Raw genomic sequence first — 27,156 nt, 5'->3', positions numbered from 1 at the left:
TAAAGTAGAATATAGCACTTCACTAAAGATGCTTTCTTCATTAGAGGAAATGATTGTCTTATGCAAATTACAAGCATGAATATTAAACCGATGAGGTGAAGTATCACAAATGAACAAGCATTGTTCTGGAAGTGCAGTGGAATGTGGTTTAATTCCTCTTTAATTCTATGTTCTTTTATAATGTTCACCTTTTCCCAGATGTGCCAGCGAGTTTGGGTTCATTGGTGTGCATTACAACCACGCTCTAACAATGCGGGGCCTCCCCGGTGTCAGCACAGTTCATGAATCTTAGCCCCTTATGCACCAGGCGATTAGTATGGTGCGCTGTCTGTGGGGCTTTGCCAGAAAATGAGTTCTCTTTAAAACATATGCCCCCTGCTGATTCCTTTCCCTTTTTTGATATAAAATTCCAGTTTTTATAATGAAGACCAATTTTCTGAACAGAGAAAGGGAGAAAAAAAAATGAAGTTCTGCACTTTGTCTTGTTTTGGATGATTGAAGTTACTTGAAGAAAAAGAAAAAAAGAGCAGGTTTGGACAATCACAAGCGGGGAAAAGTTTATATGAATTTATTTCATTTACGGGACTAATCAACAACAATGTATATGAGCAGTGAAATTAGCCGGGGTAATTTTCCACAGTGCATGGGCACATGACTGTGCTGCGTTAGAAAATAGAATTACTGGAAGTGGAACAAATTCAATTAAGTCATTGATAACTAATAAATTGGCTTAATCACCAGCTGTTATCAAAATAAGATTGTTGTGTCACAAGGTTTGTCGCTCGTGAATGCTTCACAAAGGCAACAGAGCCCACTTGAAGATACTAAAGGGGAACTGGTGGCTTCATTTCAGAAGTAACCAAATCTACAAACTGTAGTAAATAAACTGAATTTAATAGGGGATTATGAGAATTTCAGGAATTAAATGTTTATTACAACTTTTTAATGGTTTCAAACACATAAAGCTTTGTTAGTTGTGATTTCTTTTTTATGGTCAGCTTAGGAGATCCATCAGTAGTGCTGAGATTCAAGGCGACTTCTTCACTGACTCATAAACCTTTTTTTTCGGTCAAAGTGAGTGGAGCCATCATTAATCTGAAGAAATAAAAAGTACAAAAAAATGAAGCATTAGTTTACATTTTTATATATAAATTTTTAACCAATCCCTAAAATCCTGCATGCAATACTGAACAAGTTGGAGATGATCTACAATACAGCTGCTACCGCTCACAGAGAAAATTAATCATGCACAAATTCAGTCATGCAAAAGCAAAAAAATTTACTGAGCAGTTTGTATATTGTCATTGCCAATTTGGAAAACACTGGCTACAGCGGGGGCTGCGCACATTAATATTGCACAATCGAAGAAGACACTGCTGATGAATTATTTAAAAGAAGAACTTACTAGATTGTATTGTCTAAGTCTCTCTTGGGTCTGGGCACTTGCATCTTCAGGAAGAGACACCACTCTTCCTGTGCCCATCATCTTACCACGACAAAAAAAGTCAAAGGATGAAACCAAAGATTTTATTATTTCATCTGAACTTCTACACAAGTTCTTTTACTTTTGCCTTTAATTTAATAAAGTTACCACATTTCCTGAAACTTAAACTCCACATAAAACAATCACCCACCCTGATGGTTGCCTCGAGCTCTCCCACACTTCTTTTTCCACCTGGTAGCCATCCATAGGACCAGTGCTGGCACAGGGTGACCTGAACCACCAACGCCAACAACAACACCTGCACCACAACTTTGCTGCTCACGTCCATTAGAACTGCATGGGGAAGCCGAGCATGTCATAAAAACAATAAAGTCACTGCCTACTCGCTCACGGCTCCACAGCCCACAGATCAGGGGTTACACTGTAAAACATTACTCAACTCTAATAAACAACTTTTTGACTCAGTTATTAAAAAGAAAAGTAATTCAAAGTTAATGAACACTGAGCCTACTTCAATGAAGACTAACTCACCTCTGTGTTTTCTCTGTTCGCATGTGGTGCATTAGCCAGAGGGGGATTTTATAGGTACTGCACATGGCTGCTGCACGGATTATAATCCCCTCTTTGCAGGTGTGACACATTTACTGACTAATGGGACACAAAATACTATTAATGGCGGTGGCTAAGTGCTCAGATACGCTGACATCACCGGGAGGGTTCAAGCAGCATTAAATATATATCACAAAGCATCTTTGCCGTATATTGGCAGCATCTGCGCAGAGGTACTCTAAAGAGACAACACTTGGACGAAATCTGATGTTTATCTTCATCAATAATTTATTGGATTCGGCTTTTAGCAAACAAATAGTTCAACTCTACGCAGCTTACAAAAGGCAGAAACATCACCGAAACAAGATGCTTGTGCGTTTGTTACACAGACTGCAGTATCATTTTTCTTATCTGATGCTCCTTCAGTACAAGAATGGATGAAAGTTAACAATGCAATTCTGGATGATGGATGAGCACGACAGATATTAATGTACATGAAATGAACTAAATGGTCAGAATGTCTGAATTGAAGCAGTGATTTCAATAAATGGAGGTTTAAATATGCCTAAATTTTAAAATCTTACAATAAGTACGTCTAAGTCTGAAGGTAAGTCATAAAAAACGTTCAAATTTAGCCTTTTTTATGCGTCATATCAGTGTTGCAGACATTATTTATTGTCTGAATTAAAATGTTTGACTGCATCAGCTTTTTTTAATCTATAAGCAGGCATTTCTACACCTTTTCCACTCATATTCTAATTACAAAAATGAGGGCAGCTTTCTATCACTAAGATATATTTTGCAGAACTTATGATCAAGCCACTATTGAAAAACACACTTTAGAAAATTGAACTGCTTCATCTAAATTAAATATATATATAGAAAACTGGCTTATTTTTTCTATTTTAGTCACTTTGTGACAAGTTTTTCATGATTAGAATTCATCTAATCCACATGGCACTGCTGTAAGGAAACATGCAAGTGTGAAAATTGGACTGGATTATCAGGCAAACTATGAAGCTTAATGGCAAAGAAACATGAAAAACCACATTATTTTCTGCCTGTTTCAGTGTGGGATAATTACATTTTGCCAAGTCAGGCACCAATCCACTAAGCACAATTGCCACAGGCAAAAAAAACATAAAAAATAAAAAAAACAAGTCAGTGAGGTTGAATAAAATGGCAGTAGGCAGCAGCTGCTCGCTGACAGAAGAGAGGTCATTTACAGCATTTGACAGAAAGAAATACACATGAAATCTTTTGTCAGTTTGAGCCAACAAAAAATATTACTAATACTTCAGAGAATAAATTATTTCTGTTACAAATATTATTCAGCATGTCATTTTACTTATCAAACACATCATTTATTCTCTGTACTGCAGTCTAACATGTTGCAAGGGCAACATTGAATACAAGACTAATATAAAGGCATTGTGGTCAAAGTAAAGCAGATAGGAACAGCACACATGTACAGCACGTTGAAGGAAAGTAATATACATAATGGTAACTAGCAGAAACACACTCACTACACATGTGAACATATGTGTGTGAGCTTTTCTTTGCAGTACAAGAACCAGCTGAGCTACAATGAAAACCCCTTTAATGTCACCATTTTACATTGGAGTTCATTATTATTACAAAAAACATTATTGAAAAAGACACCTGTGTCATAAATGTGTTGAATAAATTTCAAAAAAACTTCATGATACATTTCCTTTTTTTTTTTTTTTCAAGTGGAAAATGTAAAAAGCTTTTACAAAACAACAATCTGGGGGGGGGTTGCATATTTAAATTGGCTCATGTTTATTAAAAAACAAACAAAACAAAAAACAGTTTTTTATTTAAAATTGGCGTAGTCTGAGAAAATGTCAATAAAATCCTGGACCACTTTGTAGCAGAAGTCATATTGCTCCTGGAGAAGTGAAAAAGAAAGAATAATGATGAGAAGCGTCCTATATGTGTTTGTGAGCAGAATTATTTTAGACAGCACAAATAAAAAAAAGGAAAAACATGGTAGACTGTACTAAAAATATGATGCAAATGATCTTGTTTTGGACTCACCACTGTCTGAACCATGTGCGGTCTCTGCATACGTAAACTTTTAACGGTTTGAAAAACATCCAGGAGACCTTCAGCTTTTACTCTCTCCAGAATGTTGCTGAGTGCGATGAATGTTCCCGTCCGTCCCGCGCCAGCACTAAGGATAATGAGAACAATGCGATCAGCATCTAAATCGGCAGCAGCCAAATATTCAACTTTGCCAAACTAGGAATTTCCTCATTAGTTTACTCCTTTCTAATAGCTGTGAATTCGTAAAAGGATAAATCCCGAGGAGGAAACTTGGGTTTGGACTTGGATTGGAGTTTTCCCAAGACTTTTCATTAAGGTTTTTATTTTCAAAAATTACTAAAAATGTGCTGTTTTGTTTGAAAAACCTTCTCCTTTTCCAGACATCCTGACACAAACCTGATGGGTTTTCAAAGTGAAATCCATCCAACCAATCAGGATTTCACCTTTAAAGTAGAAAATTGATATTTCAATATATATTTTCGTTCCCTACCAGTTAAAGTTCAGCACTTGTAATCTCTGCACATCTGTTTTCCATTTAACTTCAAAAGTTTGCCAGAGAAAAGGTGACCTTTGTGTAATGACGCTAGTAATTATCCTCACTTAAAGAGAAGCTAATCCAAACGCTAACACTAATCAGTCTGGAAGCTCAGTGTTTGACTGAGTCAATGTTTACAATGATGGTGGGATTGGGGGAAGAGGGAGACAAGGAGCGAGAGAAATGCGCGATTCGGAAGAGAAAAGTGTAGAGAGACGTTAGGGATTGCAGCGGGTTAGCCCCATTCCCCCGAGACAAAAGAAAAGCTTTAAAAAGCCCCTCTTAGACAAGTGGTGATGAAGGAATAGAAGAGAGTGATGACACCATTTCCTGTCGTTAGCTCATTTTATCAGATTAATCATACTGGGAGTCAGAGGAGATTTTACTTTGAGAGGTTTTAATTGACTGTGAATCAGTGGATTGGATCAATCCCATCGGGGCATGCTGCTTTAGAATCACTCCACCTGAAGCTAGGTTGTGATCAAAGCCTTCACAGCTAAGTCTTTATAAGGGATCACATAAGTGGTTTAAGTGTAGAACACAGGCTCTACTGAGGGAAAATGTACAATGTATATTGCCAGACATTTGGAGAGACACAAAAAAATTACCACTAAAATTGAAAGTCCTTCTAGATTCCCTCAATTAAAGTGTAAATGATTTCACCAGAAAAAGCTACAAAAGAACTTGTCCAGGCTCCTTTTTGTGATGGATACAGTTTTAATGTGCTGCCGGATTGTCAGAACGAAGGGCCTCACCTGCAGTGTACAATTATGGGTCGGTTTCCAGACTGCTGCTGCTGCCTCTGCACGGCCGCAATAATGTCAATCATCCCCCTTCCGTCGACCGGTATTCCGATCTCAGGCCATCCGTGGAAGTGAAAGTGGCGTACATGTTGTGGCTGTTTTTCCTGCTGCGAAAGACAAATTGGAGCATTGGGATGCATGTAAGAGCAAAATCTCACAAGGTGTGTGAACTTTATGATAAAAAAGGACAAAAAAAGAAGTGTTGAAGTGGTATGTTTGCACATTTTGAGATTACGCACTGATTTGTAGGTGAGCAGCATGTCTTTGCGAGTGAAGGTTTCACCCTGCGATTCTCCAGTCAGCTCCACAGTATAATCTCCAAAGATTACACTGCCCTCTGATGGCCAATACTGGAAACACTTTTCCTGGTTGGAAAGGTCATTTATTCATATTTTTTCATTTGCGTCATACCTTTTCTTGTAAGAATTTTAGAGCAGACCACAAAAAAAGTTATTTAATTAATATGAAATGAAAAATTCCACTGATCCAAATAAAAATAGGACTATCAAAGCGTACCTGCTCTCTTTCTTTGAGCTCGGTGAGCATAACGATTGAATGACACCTCCACTCCCACACCATCCTCCAGAAGTCCTCCACCGTGTGAGACAAGGGGCCCTGGGTTGCGATAAAATAGTCCTTCTGCCTGTAGCCCTGGAGGGCAGATCAACAGGTAAACAACACTGGAGAGTGCAGCAAATATCATATTTTGCATTGTTTGTTAGGAAAACAATAAGCTTTATTTATACTTCTATGTGAAATCTATAAGGTAGATTGTGAGGGAGCGCTCACATCAATAAAGGAGGCATTGATGTAGTCGGTAAACTCTTGTCCTCTTCTCACTGAGAGTATTACTCGGTTGAAATCGTCTGCACAGAGGAAAGAAAAGAACAAGAAACTTTCCATAACTGATCCCCAATAAAATAAAAGTTTGATGAAGAATACAAAGCCAAACTTTTGCTAAACTTGTAAGGTCAAACACGACATAATCCATATCCAATTTCTGCTTGAAAAGTTGGACTCAGCCTTTCTTTTTCCCTCTCTACTCACAATTTGAAATTATGAGCCCTGTTTAAAAGCAGCTTAACGCACGTCTGCAGAATCTTGAGCAGTAAGAGGAGTAACTTGGACATGAAAAATCTTTACATGGAATGATCTGAAGCACGCGGTTCTTCCTCATGTTGGCAGGAAGGTTCCCGGTCCTCATGTTCTCCTTCATAATCCGAACATTGGTGAGTTTCTGATGAGAGAAAATGCAAGCAGAGGATCAGAGAGTCCAAAAAAAATGTAAAAAAAGTTTTAGGCACTCATCATTTTCAGTGTGTTGGTAAAACAAAATGATGGACGGCTTTAGTTGACCCAATGTTACAACTTCCAAAAAGAGATTTATGTCTCTGATAATAGAAGACTTCTGGACACAGGGGGGATGAGGTGGATTCAGAGTTGACTTGTGGACATTTGTCAGTGTGATATGTTTGCATTCTCACTCTGAACTCCTCCTCCAGCCCCAGCCTGTCGTTGGGGGCTCTGGTGTTATGAAGCCTGTGCAGGTGACCCTCCAGAGAACACACATCTAGCTCTGTGTCCCCATACAGATAGTACTCCAGGAGTGCCTGGTAGATGAAGGAGTACTGCATCTGAGGAGGAAAAAAAGGAAGCAATGGAGGACAAAGATGAAGTTGTTCTAGTTTGGAAAAGTATTTCCCCACACAGACGTGACTGTTTTCCGAGTCTTTGCTTGTTTTTGCTCGGACCGGAGCGGCGAGCTGAGCTGTCAGCTTCGCATACAACAGGTCAGAGAGGGTCAGTTCTTACATCTGTCTGGATGAGTTGACAGCGCTGCTCTCGTATTCTGCTCACAAAGCCGAACACATCTACTCGCTGCTCGACGTGCATCATGTCAATCATGCTGTCGATAACGATGAACGTTCCGGTCCTTCCAACTCCAGCGCTGTGGAAACACAAACAAGAAGCAGGTCTGCTCTGTAACAAACACGCAAACAAAGTACACTCAAAAGTCACTGCATAGCAGCATGGTGAGCATATTTCGGTACAAATTAAAAATGGGAAAGTTTCAAAATGACAAGGCCTTTTTTTTCTAAAAAAAAAGAAGAAAAAAAGGAGTCAGTGAACATCTGTGGAAGTGCTTCACGTCCACAGTCAAAGCACCCCCCTCTTAATAGATTTATAAGGGTCATTTTAGCAGACTTCACCTCTGGGAGAACAGAGCCTGAATTCCACAGTTGGGTGCCGAGCATCAACAGTGGGCCCCATTCAAGAACAACAGTCCCTCTCCCCAGGCACCTGTTGCAGCAGTTGTTACAATCAGCTGCAGATTTCTTTAGAGAGCTGCTACACCGGACAACTGTGTTCTTTAGCTTTGCTCTCTTGACTAACCTCCGACCTTCAAACTTCAAACCGACCTTCTCCAACTTTAACCTTATTTGTGCTGCTTTTAGTCCGAGAGTTTTACCTGCAGTGCACAACAATGGGTCCAGCATAGGATGGATTCACAGTCTTGACCTTCTTGAGGAATTTCAGCATTCCGATGGGTGTGAATGGCACCCCAAAGTCTGGCCAGCTGGTAAAGTGAAGCTGAGTGACAAGCCGAGGAGCTCGCGGTCCATCGCTGTCTTGCTGTGAAGCACAGATGGACAAAGCTTGCAGAGCTGCACGAATCGGGTCAATCTTTTTGTAATTGAAGTATACTATTTTTAGGGGGCTAATTAACACTGGTTTTCTCTTCCCCTTTGGTCTTATAAATTCCCCCTTCTCAGCACCGCATTGCTCTGACTTCAGAGAACTTAATGTAAAAGCACCCAGTCTGTCAGTTTGCACAGATGAGCTTGGAGACTTTTTTTTTTCTTTTAACCTAAAGGATGTCTGTGCTTTTTCACATGAAGCCAGAACAAAGTGAATTTTGAAATCCGACAGCTTCTCAGCGCATGCAGCTGCCATCCAACTTGGCAGCTAGAGAGACAGGGAAGGAAACAGGAACCCTGCATGGATTTCTAAAGATAAAATAATGATAAACTGCAAATGTATAGTTTGCTTGCTGCACGTTAAAATGACTTATTGATCATTTCTCATGTTTTTCTAATGTTGGTATTCTCTGGAAAAAGGAGGAAGATTAATGCTCTCTGTTACTTGCTTGAATTTATTAATTTTGATCATTAAATCTTTCATTTTTACAAATTTAGTAGACTTACGTATTGAACACAGCACTTTCTGATAGTGTAGTCCACCAGAACAGTGACGTCCTCCAGTGCCACTCGGATATTTCCATACATCCAGCAGCCTTTCTCTGGCCAGTACTGACAACATTTTTCCTGGTGAGGTAACCAAACAATAAAATTTTATTTTCTCTGATTTAGCAGGGGGAAATAAAAACACACATGCATAAAACATCAGTAAAGGTTGAACGGCTCTGTCTCTTGTATGCTTAGAGTCTGGTTAGTGTGATCCAAAGCAAAGGCAAGCACAGTGACTTTGGGCTTCATGGTGACGTTTGCACCCTTTAACTAGATTTTCTAATTATCGAGAAGCCTCTTAGGATCTTATCAGCAATTATTACATCATTGATCCGCCGCCATTCTGCTCCATCAAACTTGATGTTGAAAACTCAATTATCCCTTTGAGGTGGGTTTAATGCGAAGCTAAGTAATCTGTTGGGTGAATCTTTGTTGAGGTTCTCACTTGGGAAGCAAATCATATACATTTTAACTTTAGGTCATGAGAATAACATTAATTAAAAAAAAAAAAACACTAGTGGACTTTTGCTTTTTGGTTTATTATCAGTTTGGGAAATACCTCCTTTCGTTCCTTCAGATTTGTTAGCATTACTATAGTAGTAGTTTTCTGCTCCCAGACCATCCTCCAGAAGTCGGCTAGTGTCTCAGGTTTAGGACCTAGAAAAGGACCAAAGACAAATATATCAATAAGACAAAAACATAAATGCACATTTTTAAATCTGCACCCCTTTATCTACCTTGTGCTGCTATGAATTTGTTCTTCTCTTTGAATCCCTGTGTGATGAATTCTGGGTATTAAAAATCGACCTAAACAATATTTACTTCATTACAAGCCCTGGTTGTGTTTACACTCACGTCTATGTAGGATGCATTAATATAGTCTGAACAAAGATGTCCATCGAGGTGACTCAGCACCACCCTGGAGTGATCGTCTGAAACAGAAAAGATGGGCACTTCCAGCCTCTTTTTCAAGCTCCATGATTATATTAGCTATAAAATATATGGCTGAGAATACAGAATGTCCTCACTCACATGGTAAAATGTTTGGGTATCTGTTTTTCTCTCGGTTGTACTCTCTGCTCGCCTCTTCAAAGGACCCATGGCGAAAGTAACATGGCAGTGACTGTAATAAAGACAGAATCCAAACCTCAAGAGGTTGAAATGAAGCCATGGCCACAAAGCCTGCAAACCTAACATTTTATGGCTGTTTTTTTTCTTTATACTTGCAGGACAAACAGCTTCATTAACAGCAAGTGCTTACATTGAACTCTTCTCTGAAGAGCTTGCCATCATCAGCAGAGCGTATCCGGTACTCTTCCTCCAGAGAGTCCAGAGGGATGGGGAAGTACCTCTTGGATGGTGAGGGGGATCTGGGGAGGAGTACCACTGTCTGTTCTCCTGTGTTTAAAAGAATATATGGAGGTCAGGCTGCTCACACGTCCCCACGGAGAAGGTTACAAGCTCTCACAGCACCTGCAAAAACATGCCTGCTGACTATAAAGATTTCCTTACTCTGTGGCTACTTGACAGAAACGACTTCTGGAATCATAAAATTGGTGCTGTTGCACAAAGCTGCAAAATTTGGCCTTTCCATAAATTTCCTTTTTTTTAAAGAATGAAGAGTGAGTTCTTTGTGCTTCCTAAAGCGCTGTGAAATCTAAGCGCCTTTCCAAATGTTTCCAACTAGGCACCAGATCACAATGTTTTACTTTTTTATGAAGGGATTACATTTTCAACTCAAATTAAGAAAGGATGCATTGTGTTTTCCATTAATTTGTGGTCATTTGCAGCATAAACATACCTTGGTCCTCCAAGAAGCCGTTGGGAATCTTCTTATCCACTGATGTAACAAGAACTTTCCTGTGGCTTTTGAACCTTTTGAAACACAAAAGGACACTTTTTAAAAACCCCAAATGTTAAAAATGGCCTTAATTGGAGAATCAAAATCAACCATCTCAGGGACGTGAAGCTGTTCCTCCTCATGCTGCCGTCAAGGAGTGAATGTTTGAGCTCACTGATCGGCTTTTTGTTTGCTGTCTTTCATGAGGTGCAGCTGTTTACCCGCAAGCCACTGCCCACCACCTGTTTAAAAACTGCCCCCTCTTTCTGACGTCCTGGCACATTCACGGTCACGCTCTCACACGCCTGGTAGTATTTAAGTGCACGTTTTTTTATACCTGAGACAGTAGATTGTCAGCAGGACAACGACGATAAGAACCAGGGATATGACCAGCGTGGAGGGCAGCACATGAGCCCCCTGGTGGGTGGGATTTTCTAAAAAAAAAACAGAAGTAGATTAAAAACGCTAGCATTAAGTCTGAAACAATTTACACAAAACTATGCAATCTTGCTCTAGAATTTATTGAACAGTGGTGATAAAAAAAAAAAAAACAAGAATAAACTGCTCCTGTGGTGTTAAAATGTGCTCCCCTATTTTCAATAATAAAGTCCAAGACCGGATCATATCACATCAAATAGTGTTTTGCCTGAAGGCTTAAAATGTTGTGAATAATCCTAAAAAGAGAGAGACAAGACAAGAGAGGGGCGTGTTAATATATATATATATATATATATATATACATATCACATATATATATATATATATATATATATATATATCACACACACATATATATATATATATATATACATATCACACACACATATATATATATATATATATATATATATATATATATATATATATATATACATATCACATATATATATATATATATATATACATATCACACATATATATATATATATATCTTCTTCCACTTTCGGCTTCTCCCATCAGGGGTCGCCACAGCGAACGAGTCGCATGGTAAATTTGGCAATGTTTTACGCCGGATGCCCTTCCTGACGCAACCTTCTCAAGCTGGGCTTGGAACCGGCAGAGGTAGAGAAGGGAACAGGGAGCAGCCTGGAGTCGAACCCGGGTTTCACGGACGGAAGGCGCCGCAAACCAGCACGAGCTAAACTGGCTCCTTATATATATATATATATATACATATATATATATATATATATATATATATATATATATATATGTGTGATATGTATATATATATATATATATATATATATATATATATAGAATAGATAGATATATAGATGGAGAGAGAGATTTTCTAAAGGACATGTGTGCATAAAAAAATCTAAATATTATGTCTAATTGAGCCACAATTTCTTATGTCATTCACTTTTTACACATAAAAAGGATGTGGAGCGACAAAAAAACAAAAAAAAACAGGTTTGTTTGCGGATATTACCTAAACAACACAAAGAAATATTTTAAAATAAAATTTGACTTAAAAAGGATTATTAGTTCTCTTGCTGCTTGTTTAACAAAAACTCTACGTTTTGCTTATTTATCAGTCGAAAATAAGAATGGAATTTAACTATAGCAAAAGCTGGACGAATATCTAAAGTTACTAAAGATTAAAAGGAAGAAAAAAGCTCAACTTTGATGTTACTTTTATTTATTTATTCAATTAAAAACTAGATAAATACAACTATTAATGGTTAAGTTTGTTACCTGACGTGAAGTTGTCTCGTGATGTATTATTCCCAGGAACAGTGATTCCAATCAGAAACAACATTGTTGCATCTGTTGATGAAAGAAAACAAAAATAAAAGCCGTTGCAACTTTAGTCACTGAAAACCTGCAACTCCTTGTTCTTTCCACAAGAGGACGCCAAACCATCTGTTTCCGGGAGAAGCGCACAGAGGCCAAAGATGATAGCTCTGCTTTGATGTGACTGAGGAGTGATACCCGTGAGTCTCTCTGTAGAGCACTTTAAGTCCTTGTGGGAAATCTGCTCACAGTCTTGTCCTGTCAGGCTGACTTGAAAGCGTATCATCAAATAACCACAGATTCAGACATCAAACCAAAGAGGAGGTTTTAACCCACAGGTGAGAGGAACCGTATCCTCGGTGGACGAAGTTGGAGCTGAGCTCAAGCTGTTAAAAGCTGTCTCATTTTGCTGCATTGTCTTTGATGTGCAGCTACCTGCCTGGTAACATAAAGACAAGAAAAAATGTCCCTAAATTTACAAATATTTATGTGTTCATGTTTCTTTTTCAGTAATTCGGCCAAAATAACTATATTTGTGATTTTTGCATGGGAGTCTTTAAGCAGGAGTAATTCTTCTTTGTAGGTGGTTGTTGTGAAATGAGGGTTTGCAACTTCTGCAAACAAACAGCTAAAATGAGATGTATTGAGGTACATTTTTTTTCTGTCCTGGAGGCTATTTAGATGCACTCTCTACTCACTGAACTATTCATTTTTTTGGTATCCCGACTTTTCTTTTGGGTGTAGAGCACCAGCTAACAAAAATCACAACTGAGTCCTAATTATATTAGATTTCAATGGACTCTATGCATTCTATTCTTTTCTTTTTTGGACAGCAGTGCAGCAGCTATAGCTTGTTTTAAACTCACACTCATTTCCTCTTTATTCTTCCTCTTTCTTCTAAATACGAGGGCAAGAAATCCTAAAATAAATTAACCAAACAGGCCAATGCTGTCTAAATGGCTTTGATGGACTAAAATGAGAGCAAGAGTCGAGTGTCCTCATTTATTCTCTAAGTCCCTTCTCGTTATAGTGGCCTAAAGACTGGATGGAATTATTCATCGTGTCAATTTACTTCTTCCAGAAATGGGTCATCTAGGGGCCTAATTTTTGATATTTGAGAGAATGTCTTGCACATAACCCAAGGGGAACTACCATTAAAATATCTCTTTAAGCTAAAAAATAAAAATTAAAAGGAAATTACAGCTCTAACAAATGTTAAAATTTTTCTTTGCAAAAATAACATGTTGAACCAATGACACTCATACAGCCAAGGATTTGTCACCCCAATAACTGTCTCCCAGAATCACTAATGTGTGCAAATATGCAACACACTCTCCCTCTCACAACACATGCATGTGCACACATACAGTATGCCCCGCTGCCAGGGGGTATGTGTTGCATATGTGCTGCATTCTGTTTGAGGGGCTAAGTCCCTCCCCAGTACTAACAAGCTGACAGCGGCAGCACCTGTTTCCCACTCTTCCCATTTAACACAACCCCATGCAACTCCATAGCTCAGTGCTGCAGGGCACGCTGCACTTAAGGGTCACTGCACAGGTTACCTTCTGCCGGCAACAATACATGCAACGTTTAGCAAAGAAATGGTGAGAAGAATAGAGAAATCAGCTTTAAAAGGAGAAAAAACGAACCAGAAACTGAATGGGTTTGAGTGGCTAAAGAGAAAAAGAGGAAGTGGTAATAAAAAATGTTTTTAAATGCTGATACAGCAAAGAAATGTGACTTGCTTGACCAACACAGGAAATGTAGGACGCAGCTTGAGTGTCTCTAAGATGATGAAGCATTATAGACTGAAATGGAAAGAATGCTCTTTCTGCTAAATTAAAATTTTTAATTTAATTTAAAATTTGATTCAATTTTGATTTGTTTGTGTAGTTTCATTCAAAAACTATTTAATTACAAAAACTCTTTTCACGTTACTTGTCACTCAAACTGAGGAACTTTAGAAGTTTTTTTTTTAAATCAAAATTAGGAATTCTCAAATTTGAAAAACAAACACATATAAAGAAAAATTAATTAATTAAACTTCAAAAATAATTTTGCAATAATTCAAACTGATGCAATTCTGCAATATTGAAATAAAGTAACAATTACAAATGAATTACCTTTTTTTTTAATCAAGAATCAAGAATTTAAAACTTAGAATAAGTTGCATTTTTTGTTTGTTTGCAAAGTTTGGCTAGGGGTTCATACTCAGAAGCGGCATATTTGTGATTATATATGTATATATATATATATATATATATATATATATATATATATATATATATATATATATATATATATATATATATATATATGTATATATATATATATATGTATATATATATATTCGTTGTCCCACTAACAACCGGCTGCTCTTTAGTCATTGTTTCCCTCTAACTACCACTAGAGGGGGGAGAATCCTCCTGAAATCTATGATATTTTTCTTATGTTCATTAAGACACTATTATTTTTATTATTTCCTTCCTTAGACTAATGCGAGATAAGGAGTCATCAAACTAGACTACAGAGAGACGGAAGTACTGCTGAAAGCTCCATCATTTAGATGCAACTCTTGCAGTAGAAGGTAAAAATCCCCATAAATGAAATCAAATACTCTGAATGATCTCATGAACCCAAACAAAGAGACATGATTACCGATACTTTATAGAGCTCTTCAAAATAAAAAACCTATGTTATTAATGTGTCTTCCGTGCATCGTAAATAAGTCAATGCTTAGCGCTGTAGCGATGAGTTTATAGTAGCTTTTCCTACACGAGACGGAAGGGTCCGTTTTTTTTTAACAATTTCTTTTTTGTTTTGTTTAAAAAGAAATTTTGGCGGACGCAAATTTTACACGTGAATCGCGTTCGGTGTGGTCTTAGCTGGATTTGTTTAAAAAAGGGTTAAAATTTTCTCCCAAAAGTGCAACTTATCCTACAATGCGATTTTTACTCCAAAAATTAGGGTAATTGATTTTGTAAAGTTTAGACTAATAGAGAGATTTAGATTTTTAAAGATCCAAAGACAACTACGTACTTGTAAATGGATCTTACTTGAATTTATCAAATGCCTTATCTCCTTACCTCCTTGCTGAAGAAGTGTGTTCTTTTTAATTGTACCTTTTGTTCTTACAAGCTTGTCAAACAAATTAACCTTTATTTTTATTTTTATTATTTTGAGAGCAAAAAGGCCAAGATTCTTCTGGTCTACTCAGAAAAATGTAACACACATTTAATACACATGTAATGATAGAGTTGAGGCAAGAAGGCACTGTGGACTTTTGTTTTTTTCTTAAACCAAAGCTTTGGTTTTGAGCATTTTTGCTCAAAAAATAGATACTTTTTTTTAAATGTGTGAAACATTTGTAAGTCTGCAAGTATGTGGAACAACTTTAATAAATGTGACACATTAAAACATGAAAAGTTCATAATTTATAAATGTGAAGAGCAACTTTAAATCCACTTCTATGTAAATTGAGTGCAATTGTGATAACTTCAAAATGATTTGTGCACCATTTAGCTCCATTGAAAATACTCGGAATTCTAGATGCTGCAAATCTGTTTACTTTCTGGAAAATCTGGAAAAAGCAGTGATGCCATTAACTTTCAGTGCCAATAAAAGCCAGCTGGCATTTGCCTATTTTACTATTGAAGTTTACTGTCTTAAACTTCAATAACTATAAAACAAAATCCATATAAAAATCTAAGTTGTGCTGCAACTGATGCTCTTTCAATCCTCTAAAATGCGTAGCTTTCGTTGTTACATTTATATAAATGTAGTTTGTGGTGGGGTATTGATTTTCTTTCACAATGTTGATAAAATTGGATCAGAGCAAAACACAATAATTTGTAACAGTTCAATAGTTTTAAATTGCTGTTGGTGAAGCGACTATCCTTCTCAGTTTGACCTTTACAGTAAACCCCAACTAAAAAACAGGAAAGTGCGTCCCGCAGCTGATTTAAAGTTGTGTCAGACTGGCGGCACAAACACTATTCCATCAATCTGAATGTTGAGCAGCGTTTATGTTGACGGGCAAATAAAAGCTCACATTAGGAAGTCCGTGAGGCATTGTTGCAGTGGTATTATTGTGTTTTATAGCAGTCAGGAGCTCCATTAGGAACCATAACCAAAACTCAACTCAAGAAGTTAAATACAGCAGTTTAAAAGATCAACTGAAAAAAATAAAAATAAAATAAAGTTTGGCTCTTAAGCTTAACCAATAGTTGGTAAATTGTAAAAAATATGCTTTAACTTAAAGCTATATTTGAGTTAGACTGTTTTACTCTCAAAAAAGAGCCTTAATTCATACATACAGCTGCACGGTGGCGCAGTGGTTAGCACTCTTGCCTCACAGCAAGAAGTCCCCCGGTTCAAGTCCCGGCTGGGGGACATGAAAAAACAACATCAACAGGGGACCTTTCTGTGTGGAGTTTGCATGTTCTCCCCGTGCATGCGTAGGGTTTCTCCGGGATCTCCGGCTTCCTCCCACCGTCCAAAAACATGCTTCATAGGTTGATTGGCAACTCTAAATTGTCCATAGGTGTGAGTGTGAGAGCAAATGGATGTGTGATTGAGGTTATTCTACCCTGCGACAGACTGGCGACCAGTCCAGGGCATCCCTTGCCTACGCCCAAGTGGCCGGGATAGGCTCCAGCAACCCCGTGACCCCGAAAGGGAATAAAACGGTTAAGAAGAAGAAGAAGATGAATGAAGAAGATGAATGAATGAATTCATACATTTTATTTCTCCCTCACTAAGTCTCTATCTTGATTCAGAAAATAACTATTGTTCATAAATAGAAAGAAGACTTTCAGTTGTTTTAAGAATAATCACATATTTAAGCCGCTGTATTTTCCAAAGAGCTTATAAATGTTTAGTATTTAGAAATGCTATTTTATTTTATAGCCTTTTCATTTTTGGTGTTTAATGCTAGAAACGTATGTTTTGCATCTAATTCCTGGACCTTTGACACAATATGATGTGGAACGCAGTTCAAATGAAAAATAACAGATATGTGGACATTTAAATACCACAGGGAAGTATATTTTGTTTGATAGATTTAATATAAGGTATCAAAAACAGGTTATAATCTACAATGATTCATGGAAACAAGAGATGTTGAGGCAAAATATAGAGAGATCTTAAAATGTAATTGAAATGTGTTAAATTTTTCTGTAAATAGTCGGTTATGGTTCCTTTTTGGTTTTGCATTGAGTTGGATCTGCTCCACACCTGTTTTGAATTCTCCTAATTAACCCACTGCAGTGCTTCAAACACACACCTGTTTCTCATTAAGTATTATTACTTACTCCATATATTTCCACCAAGCCTTGCTCATCTCATTTGTCAGATGCTTGTAATCACTTCAGCTTTTTTTTTCTGCCTAATACGCCACAGTTTGCGTGTTCTTTGCTCTGTTATTTTTGAATGTCCAGATAATCAGCACTTTGATTAAGCCTCTTTTGTCTCAAAGTTTTGAAACAAAAATAGTTAAAAAATGATTGAAAAAAACAAAACACAATTGGTTGACAAAAGGTGGTTAAGAGATGACTTTAACCCTTGAGCTATCTTAGATGACCCCACCCTTACATTGTGACGTGTTATTCCTATCATGATAAAGGTGGAAAGATTTCATGTAATCCATGGACACCGGTGAAGATCACAAGTCATTAAAGAAAAAAGGTTCAGCACAGTGTCTAGTGGGTCTAGATGACCCAACTCCCAATATTAAAGTGCCTAGGATAGCACAAGGGTTACGTAAAAATGTTTAAGGGAAACCGATTTTAAAGCAAACTACCATTAGATTCACACTGGGGGGGGGGGGGGGGGATTCTATTATCTGATTTTATTTGACAATCTTTCTATTATCTGCTCTAAATGAAAACCCTTTTTAGAGAAATGCATATGTTCATTATTGAATCAGTTTCCTGTCAAATGTCTTGAAGCTTTTGTTTTTTTCATTTACTACTTTTTTGCTTTGTGTGTATATTTGCTCATTATAGTTATAAAAGTTTTTTTGTTTTGTTTTGTTTTGTTTTTTTTAAGGTATTTTTTGTTTTGCCTATTGACCTTTTTTTTTTTTTTGTCAACTAGTGAAAATAAAACACTATTTGGGGGGAAAAATGCCTGACATTAGGAAGCCTTAATGCAAAAATACATAATAAAACTAATAAAAAAGAGGGAATCAAAGTACGGGTGATTTTTGTTTTTTTGTGAATCTGCCTTTGAAATGTTTTCTTCTGGAACATCAGAGTTGTTAAAGAAAATGCCTCAGTGGCACACCAGGCTGAGGAGTCTGTGGATTTATCTTCTTTGAACCATTAATGTCTGACCCAAATTTCATTACAATCTATCCAGTTGTTGCACAGCTTTTCGCTGACAGCACACAAGCAGATCAACATCACTAATCTTACATTAGAGATTGATTGCTTTCTTACCACAGAAGACTTTCAATAACATTTGGTCTGTAACAAACAGCAACCTGGCTGCTCCGCTTACTGGCAAAATCATGTGCATGCACAGGAAAACGGATCCAGTTTTAAATTATTCAGCCAGTTATATTAATAACACTGAACAGATGATATGTGATGTGCAATCAGCTTTCATCGGAAACCAGAGAGGTCACAAAAAAGAAGATCTGTGACATTTTTACAATAACATTAATGATACATAAGTAATGCTATATAAAAGATGCATTGGATAGCATTTGTACTACAGTTTTATGGGAAAGGAGCCTTCCCAAACGATTCAACAATACATCAAATAAATGCTTTATCCAGCCCCTGCCTCAGTTTCTTCACAGATCAATGCAGCTTCAAAGATGCACATTTTGTGGATGTTTGGTTTGTCATGTCGGAAGAAAAGATAAAAGATTGCAGTTTCTTTTTTCAAGACAGCAGAAGAACAAAGGCATCAATAAAGAAAAAAATAGATACAAAAAAAGAAAAAAGAAAAAAGAAAAGCACTCTCAGCTACCTTTCTACTGTCAAGAGCAAAGGCAAAAAAAAATGTAATAAATAAAGTCAAAGCACAAACAAAGTGTGGCTGAACTGTGGTATAAAGATACATGAAACAAGTGATGGGGAAAAAGATTTTGGCTTCAGAGATAAATTCTCTAATAGAGGACAAACTTGTGGATTCATCAACCAAACTTCAAATACATCCTTTTTTTTTACAATTTTAAGAGCTTAGCAACAAGACGACCTTTCAATTTTGGGTTAAAAATGGCAGTGTCCTTGTCCGGGATTTGAAAACATTCTCATTCTGACCTACTTTTGTGTTATTCTTCTATTTATTAAACATAGCAAAGATTTTGGTTCAATAATTTTCTATTAGATGGAAATGTATCACATGGAAAACAATTGATCTCAAGGAATGTGTAACAGATAACTTAGATTTTAAGCAAACCTGCTATGATGTGCTGTCAGGCAGCCCGTCTAGCCATGTCAAACTCTGTTCCTTTCTTATTTTCTGGATTCAGTTTTGTTTGGCACTTGAGCTGCCAGCATGGGATGGGGGATCAAAGGAACCTGAAAAATATAATGTAAGAAAAGACAAAACAGTTGATTTCCATCAGTGTGTACTCTCTGTTTTCCAGTTAAATGCTTCCAGATTTGTTGCGCATTAAATTCGTCATAAAAAAAAACAGTTTACGATCTGTTTACCACAAATGCAAAAGCATGGCAGTAGTCATGTCAAAACCGATTTATCACCTCACATTTTCCAAAATCTGTCCAAAAAATGCTCTAACACAGGTACACTGGTACATATTTCTAAATGACTTTGTCTTATGGTGGAATTTTTCTTTCATCTTAATAAAGTCTAAAGGTATATAGACGCTTTGCTCATCCACTATAAGGCATAATGTAGCAACACAGAGAAGAAACTTTAGGACAGATAAATTAGTTACCAAATGTAGCTCAACTGACCTAAACAGTTTGAGCTGCAGGAAAAATGAATGAACAAGGTAAATGGAACGCTTCGTGTCCCGTTTTAGAGAAAGAGCTGTGCTCAACAGTCTGAAACCATTAGGAAGCTGCTGATGTTAATTCTCATTATCTTAACACACATTAACTTGAAAGCTGGAAAAGTGCTAATAAACTCAAAAATCTGTTCAAAAACATTCAAAAGATTTGTGATTCCGTTAGGATGCACGCTGCACTTTTTACAAAGGTAAAGCACATATCTATTCAAATTGTGTTTTACTATTTTAAAAACATTATTTTTAACTTCAAAATGAACATAAAATCAGACAAAAAAAATTGTACAAGCATTTAAAGAACTACACCTCTTAATTGCCAAGTAGTCGTTCGTGTAACCATTGTTGTCAAACTGCAACTGTTACGCAAGCAGGTATTCAGTTTACCAGACGACAAAAGGAAATAAAATAAAATACCGGAAAAATTCCTGATTTTTGCCTACCAAATTCCAAGTGGGACAAAAAGTGAAAAGTCAACATTTTCAGCCTAATTAATAACCCTTCTCTTCAGCTTCAAGCAAGATTGATGAAGTGTTTCATTTGAGGGTGGGAAAAAACTCAGACTTTCTCTGTCAGCCACAAAAGACAAAATAGTTCTGTAGCACTTTCTGTACACTGAATATGGCGTCTGCATGTGTGGCTCTCATTAACTTATAGTTATTCAACAATATGATGCACAAAATGGGAAATTTACATGACTTTAATTTATTCTGGAAAAAAAACCTTACAAACAATAACATCTAACATTTTTGATACTGTTTTTAAATCAGACGATGAAAAAGATTTAAAAACAGATGCAGTGTATTTTATTAAATCTCTATAAAGGGAATTTGCTTCTTTTTGATTGACTTTATATGAAACTCCTCATTTACTAGTTGCTTTTCCTTCCTCATCCTTAGTGGAAAGAGCATTTAGTTAAAATACAGCATAGCCAGTTTCTGTCGGTGATGCTCAGCCCATTGACTAACAGAAGGAAAAAATTGAAGGTCATTAAAGTTTTACATGAGTGAAGTCATCACCCATTACCCTGAAGTTCAATCATTTATTCATATCGAAACAGGCAACACTGAAGTCCTGAAGCCCAGCACAGCATGACGTAGATGATGACTCAGTTTTCTTTTTTTATCTGAATATTTATTAAATGAACCCTATTCCTAACAGCTTCCTCCATGCTTTATCCTCCATGTAAAAGTAAAAATGTTGTCTGCTAAATTCCAGTTGTTTCTGTCTTCCATGTAAATTTTCAGGATATTTACTATCAGGATAAATACTTGAATCACCTTCACATGTTTCAACCACTGGGCTGCAGTGATCCTCAGAAGTTATGACCAAGTCCTTTGGATCTTTTTTCTAAAATTTGTCTAAAAAACCTGGAAAAATTAAAGCTGCGAGTGGCACTGTGTGTCTTGCAGGAACTACCCCCCACCCCCTTTGACCCACCCCCACTTGGCTGCTACATGCCCCTCACTCTCCCCTTGTGCCTTTATTGTATTTTCACATTGTATTTTCACATTGTTCCACACTAATGGCATTAAAAATCTTCTAATTTTCAATCTAACTTTTTTTCTAAGTGGTTCCAAATAATGCTTGAGAATTAAGGAGAAAGTAGATTAAAATATGAAAAGAGTTTAAATTAGTAGGAGGTACTTAAAGTGATTCTTTTATTTTTTCAAATTTAAAGTGCTGGTCTCTTACTGAGGTCAAACATCAATATTTTTTGTTGTTCTAGGCTTAAGCTGGTGGCTTATATGTCAACTTTCTTGGAAAAGTTTTATTTATTTATTTATTTTTCTATATCGTGGGGTGATGTCATCATGGTGACAATGGTAATGGGGTCAATTACCATATCAATGGCAAGCAATTAACATCACCCAATGGGGGCCTTGGGCAAGACCCTTAACTCTACTGCCTCCCGAGCGCGTTTCGGCTGCAGCTCGGCGCTCCCCCAGGGGATGGGTCAAATGCGGAGAATTTCCCCATTGTCGGATAAATAAAGTATCAATTATTATTATTGTTATTATTATTATTATGAAACAGAGCTACAGGTCGTGTGTCCATCCCATAGTAATTGTAAAACTTCCATTGAATGTCCCCATTAAGTGTGTTTTTGTTTCATCAGTGAGTTGTAAACATTTTTTTCAGCCCTATAAAATCTTTTGTCCCCATTCATTTCTTTGACGGCTTCTCCCGCGGTGATGTCATCATTATTTTGTTGGTGTGGGGGGGGGGGGGGTCTTTTCCTATCCCCAAAATTCATTTTCACTGGTTACAAGGAAATTTAGGTGAGTTTTTGACTATGCACAATATGAGTAAGGTACAGTAAGAAAGAAAAATTGCAACAACAAAAAAAGAGGTCCTTGCAGTCCAGGTGTGCTGCAGGTCAGAATAAAAAAAGAAAAATACAGGAACACTGCAGGAAACAAAGTCATGTCGAGATAAAATGATTGCCTCTTTTAAAAATATGAGGCCTTGTTCCACTTTGTGCAGACTAAATAAATTCTCAAACGTCTCTGGATGGTCGGCTGAGCACTTGAACTGCAAATGCTTGTGTTTTGAAAGGGGATAGCTACTCTACATCAGAATTCCAACTTTTTATGCACAATTTTCAAAGGATGAGCAGCATAATCTCCAGCCTCTCGTTTGAGGACTCCAAATATGACACTTCTGGGGCATAAGATAGATGAAACCAGGGGCAAGAGATGACATTTAGGAAAATAACAACTTGTTCTTGTTCTGCTCAGCTCTGCCAAAGATAACAAGAAAGCCTCTTTTCCTGAAGTTCATTATAACTGGATTACAGCGTGTCAACTCTAAAGCCACAGGAGCAAAGAAAAACACGAATGTGTGAAGAGCAGAGTTATTAACATCTGCAAAACTCCACTCTGAGCCAACAAGCTTCTCCTTTTGCAACTTTTCTCTCAGACTCTTTCACAAAACGTGTTTTCTGAAACAGCCACAAGCTCACCACAGAGAATCCACCTTGGAGTGACGTTGAGTCATAGAGGTCAGGTGAGGCAGCAGCACACCTGACCCGCAAAGAAATGATATGAATATGATAAAAAGTAAAAAATAAAAAAAAATAAAAAATGTCTGTCTAATGTTGTGTTATTATTGTTTCTTTTATTTTATTTTGTGTTTGTGTATGACTTGACCCCTAACATTTTCATGAATAAAACTTAAAATAAAGGTCCATAAATTATGGAAGAAGCCAAAACTGAAACACAGGTGTTATGTGCCTCCTTTTAGGTAGGTAGATTTGTGTCTGTGTGTGTGTGTGTTGTGCGCTTGCACACATGCATGTGTATTTGCGTTATCACAGAAGAGAAATCAGATTCCCTGCGATATGAGTTATGGCATGTATTCACTATGCATGCTATTAAGTGTCACGCATTGTCAGCAAAGAAATGTACTCTTCAGTGCACATCACCGCAACTGCACTTCCTCCTCTTTCAGCGAGCTGCACCATGAGTTTACTTATGAAACTATTGTAGCATAACGAGGTAGCCAAGTTTAAAATTGACGTATGAATATAAAATAGTATATGCAGGAAATAGCCTGGAGGCAATTGTTAAAAGCTTGAAAGAAATGCATGAATCCCAAACAAACTGTAATGCTGCATCTCCTAAACAGCACTGTATTCTGAACACTACTATATGGACAGCTGTTCATCATGGCTAGAAGTCATTTTGAGGGAAAACTAAATTATAACCTAAAGTAGAAGTCTTTGTTTTTGTTTTTTTGCTAAATCTCTGTTTTCTTACAGCTGTGCATTTCTGCAGACAAACAAAATGTAATCCTCATGATGTACAAAGGCAAACTATATCTGGACAAAGAAGTCAGATTAGGGATTTAGAAAACAAAATTGCTTGAGCATGGAAGGAAACAATTTGTTTGAGACTAACAGGGTAAGACATGCACTTGTCAATGCTTTGGGTGGGTGTACAAACTAAAAAAAACCATCAAAACATCCTTATCAATAAATTGACATGCAAGACAAAATAAGGACCAGGGTAACACCCATGCATGCATCATTGCTAAAGCTGCTCCCCATGTCAGCTGAAAGTCGATAACGCATTGAGTCTAATGAGCTCAATGCGTGACAGTCAGCTCATCAACAACAGTCTCCAATATCCAATACCTCTCTGCAACATTCAAAGTTTGCAGCAGCTACAGTGACATTTTCTGTCACACACATATGAAGGGTATAAGAACTACTTGGTGCGCTCCAATGTTCTTTTGATCTATTTCAAAAGCATTCACCAGTCGTCTTTTTATTACAATTATGCTGTTGTGGGCAAGTTGTGGGCAAGACTATTGGCGTTGAGTAAGCCTGCGCTCCTTTGCCATGATCCCTGTATTTACTCTCCCGCCAGCTTACAGACCCTCACTCACCTCAAAAAGATATATATGGATCTGTTGGTCTGCAATTGAATGTGTCAGAATGGAGGAGGGAGCTTGTGGCTCCTGATTGGCTGCTGATTGTAGTTTGTATGTAACAAATTATAGCTTTTTCATACAGGTAACAAACTGATGGAGACGTATATATATATATATATATATATATATATATATATATATATATATATATATATATATATATATATATATATATATATATATATATATATATATATATATATATATATATATATATATATGTATGTGTGTGTGTGTATATATATATATGTGTGTGTGTGTATATATATATATATATATATATATATATATATATATATATATATATATATATATATGTGTATATGTATCCATCAGTTTGTTACCTGTATTCAGTATAAATGACACGTGTTCTAAAATAAATTGTAGCTGACCATGCTTTAATGATTTTAATTCAGATACTTCTACAGTGATTCTGATGTAGGCTAACCGGTGCTCTAAGGCAACTCCAAATTTAACATATATTTTTCTTTTCGGGTCACTGGGATGTGGGATGCCACTGAAAGTTCCTAACACTTAGGTTTCATGGAACAAAAGCAAGTTTCCACATTTCTTAATCATTTTGTATTTGACATTTGAAAATCTGGGTGGGAAGTGAATCCATGTATTTATTATTTCATTTGTTAGGGTGGCATGATTAGTCAGTCTGCATGAAAACTAGGTGAGCTAAAACGTTGCTACATAGAGGCACAGCCCAGAGCGTGTGAGCAACAGCATCCACTGGGACTGTTGGAAGCCAGGCCTGCTACTGCGCATGCTCCCCAGTGATTCCTGCATGAAATCAATGATGTTATTTTAATGTCCAAATGGGATTTAAAGCACCCCCCCAAAAAACAACAAATTATCGTTTGTCCGATTATTTCGGTTCATTTAGAAATGATCAACCTCGACATGCTGGTGCGGTGGTCAAAGCACGCGTGGAATTGCTCCACTAACCCATTTTTTCTCTGTAGGGCATCTGTGCTCAGGTATGTCGGCTAAGGTGCCCTGTAGCCTAGAATTCATGTGACCTGCGTGCGTTTTCTCTCCGTGGATTTAATATTCTACAATCAAAAAGGAGAGAAGAGGAAGATAATGCGTAAAGGATGCTACAAATCGGCGTCTGTGCACGTTGGAGAGGTCCAAAATAACAAAAATAAAGACTGAGTGTAGATATGCGTATTTACGCGCTGAAAAGCGGCCCTGTTTGTTATCAGTGCTTGGTGTTTCTGCATCTTACCGTGGAGCAGCGATGACCTCGTCTCACCCGGCGCAGCGGCGAATGACGATGCGGGGTCGTGCGTGCTCTCTGCTGGCTGCTTTTCCTCCGACGTCCTTCGGAGAATAACGCGGAACGCACGGAGCTGTCGAATCGTCTGACCGGAGCTGAGGAATGCGTTCACGCTCCCTCGATGATCATGTTTCCTGCAGATCCCTCTCAGAGGATGCGCGGCGCTCCAATCCCCCCACCCACCCCCACCCAGCCTGAAAGCACGCCTACCAGAACTGGGCCGTGTTACGGCAGAGTGGAGACTGGAGAGACCCTCCCACGGGCGCAAAGCGTGGATCAGGTGAACGCTCAGCATCCTTCACATTCCTGCATCACTGGATGATAAAGGGCAGGCTTGTGCATAAAGAGGCTGTGTCTGTTCTACTGTTGTTGTTTTTCTTCACAGTTGACATTTTGCGAGATTTTTTTTGTTTAATACAGAAAAGCTTCACGTGTTCCTGTCGGGCTGCTTTGGGAGTGTTATGATTACACAGCGACCTTAAAAAGCTGCTGTTTTTGTTTATGACAAGTGATGCTGCTGACGTAGAGGTTCGGGGTAAAATTTCCCTGCAAAAATCTTGATTATCTTCATTAAATGTCAGTCTTTTAACCTAAAAGAAGAAAAAAAACCTCGTAAAATCAAGGTTTAAGGGGAGCTTCCTGTTGATGAAGATGAACCTTCTTCAAGAGGAAGAAGAGGTTGCTTATTTTTTATGACTGTTGTTTGCATCACATCATTATATGTAATAACAATGCTTTAAAAACAATATGCAAAAGTTTTATTCACATAGTATAATATTGATGGGTTTGTGCACAACAAATTGCCTTTGGCATTGAAGTTCTGAAGTCAAACACCAGCATTTTTTAGGGCATCTGGGGAAATAGTTGTTGTTATAATTAGGTTTATAGACATTAGAGCAGATTTCACATCTGTTTAGACTAATAGGTTTTGTTCAGAAAATCCCTCAAAGTACTTTTGTTTACAGCATGTAGGTCAATCCTCTTTGGCTTCATGTTCTGAAAAGAATGCAGTAAAGACACATCTTTACTGACCTCTTGTGGGATACATTGATTTGGAAGGATGGTGTGTTTTATCGCAACCAAATGGACATTCATTGTCGATTTTAAATAATGGGGGAGATTTAAATATATTTAGGCTCAAAATATTGAACTACTGATTCCCCCACATCATAAAAACTCTGAAAGGGAGTCGACACAGGACAGATTTCTGGAGGAAACCCA

At 37.4% G+C, this 27,156-nt stretch overlaps 2 protein-coding genes across 3 annotated transcripts; both read right to left on the bottom strand.

The window, feature by feature from the left end:
• Positions 1-552: 552 nt before the first annotated feature.
• gnrh3 (prepro-gonadotropin-releasing hormone) lies at positions 553-1,989 on the bottom strand. Its single transcript, NM_001104672.1, is given in 4 exon segments — positions 553-1,095; positions 1,406-1,486; positions 1,635-1,777; positions 1,976-1,989. Coding segments are annotated over 3 exon segments (273 nt in total). The 5' UTR covers positions 1,773-1,777; positions 1,976-1,989; the 3' UTR covers positions 553-1,041.
• Positions 1,990-2,258: 269 nt separating this feature from the next.
• Positions 2,259-26,124, bottom strand: ptpe (protein tyrosine phosphatase e). 2 transcript variants are annotated; one of them, XM_011484135.3, is made up of 21 exons: positions 25,885-26,124; positions 19,640-19,761; positions 12,191-12,262; positions 10,827-10,923; positions 10,451-10,524; positions 9,911-10,047; positions 9,682-9,772; positions 9,505-9,581; positions 9,387-9,423; positions 9,209-9,306; positions 8,608-8,727; positions 7,872-8,035; positions 7,214-7,349; positions 6,886-7,035; positions 6,545-6,638; positions 6,191-6,267; positions 5,918-6,052; positions 5,641-5,766; positions 5,354-5,505; positions 4,055-4,190; positions 2,259-3,905 (listed from the first exon to the last, which is right to left on the bottom strand). In XM_011484135.3, the coding sequence occupies exons 3-21, from the start codon at positions 12,252-12,254 to the stop codon at positions 3,831-3,833; spliced, it is 2,040 nt and encodes a 679-aa protein (XP_011482437.1). In that variant the 5' UTR covers positions 12,255-12,262; positions 19,640-19,761; positions 25,885-26,124; the 3' UTR covers positions 2,259-3,830.
• Between the last annotated feature and the right edge of the window lie 1,032 nt (positions 26,125-27,156).

The sequence above is a fragment of the Oryzias latipes genome, chromosome 15 (assembly GCF_002234675.1).
Source record: "Oryzias latipes chromosome 15, ASM223467v1".
Lineage (NCBI taxonomy): Eukaryota > Metazoa > Chordata > Actinopteri > Beloniformes > Adrianichthyidae > Oryzias > Oryzias latipes.
Note: the sequence above shows the minus strand (reverse complement) of the source record. Positions and strands in the feature narration are given on the sequence as shown.